At 46.1% G+C, this 3882-nt stretch overlaps 1 protein-coding gene and 1 non-coding gene across 2 annotated transcripts; both read left to right on the forward strand.

Annotated features, from left to right (window-relative positions):
- The first annotated feature begins 1428 nt into the window (after positions 1-1428).
- On the forward strand, positions 1429-3450 carry COX7C (cytochrome c oxidase subunit 7C). The gene is made up of 3 exons (XM_016210396.2): positions 1429-1595; positions 2516-2659; positions 3329-3450. The coding sequence occupies exons 1-2, from the start codon at positions 1521-1523 to the stop codon at positions 2630-2632; spliced, it is 192 nt and encodes a 63-aa protein (XP_016065882.1). The 5' UTR covers positions 1429-1520; the 3' UTR covers positions 2633-2659; positions 3329-3450.
- On the forward strand, positions 3162-3224 carry LOC148093488 (small nucleolar RNA Z39). The gene has a single exon (XR_015714305.1). It is a non-coding gene; the product is annotated as a small nucleolar RNA Z39 (small nucleolar RNA).
- Positions 3451-3882: the final 432 nt, after the last annotated feature.

The following is a 3882-nucleotide window of genomic DNA, read 5'->3' on the forward strand; positions in this document are numbered from 1 at the left end:
TTGACTGGCAGCTGAACTGGGCTGGGGGGTCCTAGACAGCATTACTCACATGCCTGACACCTCAGCCAACCTCCACCTCCTTTGGGTGAATTCTTAAGGGTTTGTGTGGTTTTTTTTTAGCAGACTAGTCAAACTTCTCACTTGAAGGCTCAGGGTTCCAAGGACAAGTCTTTCAAAAGACATAAAAGGAAGCTGCCAATATCATAAGGCCTGTGCAGGACATTGGCACAGCATCACTAATGCCAAGTTCTCTTGGTCAGAACAGTCACAGAGAGTCAGTCCATCCAGATTCAGGGAGAGAAGGCAGAGACCCCACTTCTTGACAAAAAAATTTGCAACCATCTTTCATTTGCCACAGGGCCCATAAGGATGCAGGTGAAGCACATAAAACTCAGGTTACCAGGGCCCTCACCACTTTCCCAGCCTCAGTTATCACTGGCTTCTTCCCACTATCAAAGGCCACCAGGAGCACACCTGTAACTGAACCAGCCGGGTTCGTTTCCCACATGGTAAATGAACCTGAATACGAGCGACGGCGGACATCCCAGCAGCGCGCTGGGAGCTGTAGAATGTGGACTTATTTTCCGTGACTCTGGCTGTCTTACCAAATCTTAGGAAGAAGAAGGACCAGTCCAAGATTAAGGTTGCGGTCGATAAGGAGGCAGGAGTCATCCTATGCGCCTGGGTAACGGCGACGTTTGCCATCTCTGTGACTTGAACAGTGTTCATGTTTTGTCTGCGCTCAGACACGATAATACGGTGACTTCACCCTGCTCTCGACCCGTCCCTGACACAGGGTAATCTGCCGCTGTTGCTGCTCTGGCGGGAGCACGCTGATCCCGTCCAGGTGAGCTCGGGCCTCAGGCCGCGTCTCTCTCCCGCACCCCACCTGCCCCGCGAGTTTCCTCTGCCCTCCGGGGGACTGCTGCTCCGCCCCGTTCCCTGCAGACTCGGGAGTCCTCCCGTAGCACTCCAGTCTTCTCTCCCGCATCCTCTGTACCGGCGGTTTGGGTGTCCTCGGATGGGATCCCAGCACACACCTGCGCGCTGGCAGATTACAGCGAATCACAGGCCCGCAGTACCTTAGAAACTAAAGAAAAGGAAGGGGTTTGTTTTCTTGTCCCAAAAACCAGAGCACGAGTGGTGAAACTTCTTCACTAAATTAGTAAAAATCGTTCTGGAAAACAGCCCCCAGGAGCATTGTCAAAAGCGGGACGAGAACTCAGGTCTGAAGGGATCAGCCGCTGCTCATAGGAAGCAAAGCAGGTTCTGGTCTTCCCTGAGCCTGGCTCAGGACTACATTTCCCATAATCCTCCAGGGCCAGCAAGGGGAACTACAACTCCCACAATGCACGGCGCCAGCCACTTAACGCGATTTCTGAGCGTTCCGCCCTATTTCCCGTCTTCCTTTTCGGTCCCTGCAGGCAGGCAACAAGGTCGTGGAAAAAAGGACTTGGTGTGGTATCGCCATTTCTCCTGCTTCCGGCTTCTGCGCCTTTCGCAGAGCTTCCGACAGCAGAATGTTGGGACAGAGCATTCGGAGGTTCACGACCTCTGTGGTCCGTAGGAGCCACTATGAGGAGGGTCCAGGGAAGGTTAGTGCGTGCGGGGCCCGGGCTCGCTGGGGCGGGGAGCACTTAGCTGCGACCCTCTGAATCTCCGAGGCCGCCTGTGGGTCCAGGACAGGGAGGTGGTAAGCCCGGAATTTGGCCTGGGACCCCGGTAGCGTACCCCTGCCCCCGTGGGCCGGGGAGAGAGCTGGGGCCCTGGCGCGCGCCTTCGTCGGGGACAGGAGTGCGGAGGCGGAGCTGCAGGCCCCGCGCACCTCGCGCACCTGGGCGGCTGTGGAGGGGTCGGGCGCTGTGGTGTCCGCAGGCCCCGCGGAGGTGACGGGACTCGGCGCGGAGGTCATTGGGGACTCCTGCACACGTGAGGGCCTGTTGTGAGTCGAATCCGCGCTAGCTGCTCAGTTATAAGTGTCACCCCTCCTCGGTTGAGGTTGGGGTGAGCCTCAAGTATAAGGAGCCCCCCGAGGGTTACGCGGGGCCCGGTGGTGACGGGCTGGGAAACGGTTTTGAGGGGAGGGCTGCTTGGTCATGAAAAAGGCGAACTTCGTAGTGCAGTTAACCTTGACCTTTGCCTCCTTTAATAAGTGTCCAGCTTTTAACAGATAAACTAGAACTATGTTTCTAAAATTGCATTCGGAGAGTATTTTCGATTTTCTGAAATAAAAGCGGAAGTTCACTATTTTACACCTGAGTTCTTAAAACCACTTCCTGGTGCTCAGTAAAGCCATATATATATATATATTTTTTTTTTTTTTAATTTTCTAGTGTTATGTACGATGAAGGTCATAGGATTTTAAACATAATGTTTTAAAAAGATGCCATGTGACATATATAACCCGATTATGTTAAAAAAAAAAAAGTTTATCGTTCTTGTATACTTATTGTTGATCTATAAAATCAGGTGATTTCAAGTTCTATTTTTGTTGCTTGTTTTCTTTTCCCCACAGAATTTGCCATTTTCGGTGGAAAACAAGTGGCGATTACTAGCGATGATGACTTTGTTCTTTGGATCTGGATTTGCAGCACCTTTCTTTATAGTAAGACACCAGCTGCTTAAAAAATGAGGATGTTTTAGTTAATCCATGAAACAGGTAATTAATTAATGGATTTCTAATCTTCCCAAAGCAATGCTTTCCCTTTTATTTCTTCCTCCAAAAAAAAAAAAAAAAAAAAGACATTACAAGTATGTTTTTGTGTGTAGGGCTGATTCCTGAAGTTAAGTGTATTGGTGGAAAGAGGTTGATAAACCTAGAAACAACTGTTTCTTTACCTGAAAGCCAGAGTTTATTTAGTGCTGCTGTTTGTGGGGCGCACTTTACATTAATAATCTCATGTGACTCCCTGGCAAGCCTGTGAAGTGGGTAATAATAGTTAGTATATGCCCAGAGGAATCTTGTGTTCTAGGAGGTTAGCAGATTTCCAGTGTGAGAAGAAAAGATTTATTTAGCTTAATTGTAACTAGAATTTCCCTCAAAATGACACTGTAGGAAGCCCTGTGGGAATAAATTCCAAAGTATACTTTGGAAAATAAAGACTTTGTCACAGTTGAGTGGGTGAGTGATTTATCCAAGCCATTAGTATAGGAGGATTGTGGTGCATGTGATGAAGCAAATCAGTATGAATCTAGTCATGATACTGTAAACGCTTTCTGATGTGCCGGTCATAAACTGATGGACACAGTGCATTGGTGAAACTACACGGTTTCTGTGAAATGAATGGGATCTTTTAATATTATTAGATTTCTGTGTGTTTCTTCACAGATATGAAGAGGAGCATTTTAAGAGGTGTAGTCTCTGAAAAATGGATCCAACTGTTGAACTCAGCAACTGGATGTGTTTGTAAATAAACGTATGGCATGAATTCTTAATGCCTCTTCTCTGAAGTATGAAATGTGATCATTGAGCATGTGTGTACTTATTTATTTGGGTATTCCAGTATTAGTTTCTTGTTCAAAATAGATGTGATTTAGCTTGTTTCTCAGTTTAAATTAAAAGATTTTATTTAATTTTTGATTGCTAGGTCATGAACTTATTGGTAATTTATGTTATAAATGCAAACAACTTTAGTTCTATACTAATTTCTTTTTTATTTAAAGGGGAAGAAAACATGACTTTAGTCTTCCCTTTTACTTTGAAGGAATATATTGATTTTTCTCCCTGAATGATAATTAGTTAATTATGAGGAAAGCCACTGTTGTATACAGGTTAATGTATACTGGTGTTGACTTGAGTTTCTTAAAACTACAGAATGTTGATTTTATAATTATATATAAATATATTACCCCTGTACATTGTTTTCCAATCCTCACCTGAGA

The sequence above is a fragment of the Miniopterus natalensis genome, chromosome 3, assembly GCF_054644295.1.
Source record: "Miniopterus natalensis isolate mMinNat1 chromosome 3, mMinNat1.hap1, whole genome shotgun sequence".
Lineage (NCBI taxonomy): Eukaryota > Metazoa > Chordata > Mammalia > Chiroptera > Miniopteridae > Miniopterus > Miniopterus natalensis.

Coding starts and splice junctions, on each gene's coding strand:
- COX7C (XM_016210396.2), top strand. CDS start 1,521: ATGTTGGGACAGAGCATTCGGAGGTTCACGACCTCTGTGGTCCGTAGG. Junction 1,596..2,515: donor ATGAGGAGGGTCCAGGGAAG/GTTAGTGCGTGC, acceptor TTTTCCCCACAG/AATTTGCCATTTTCGGTGGA.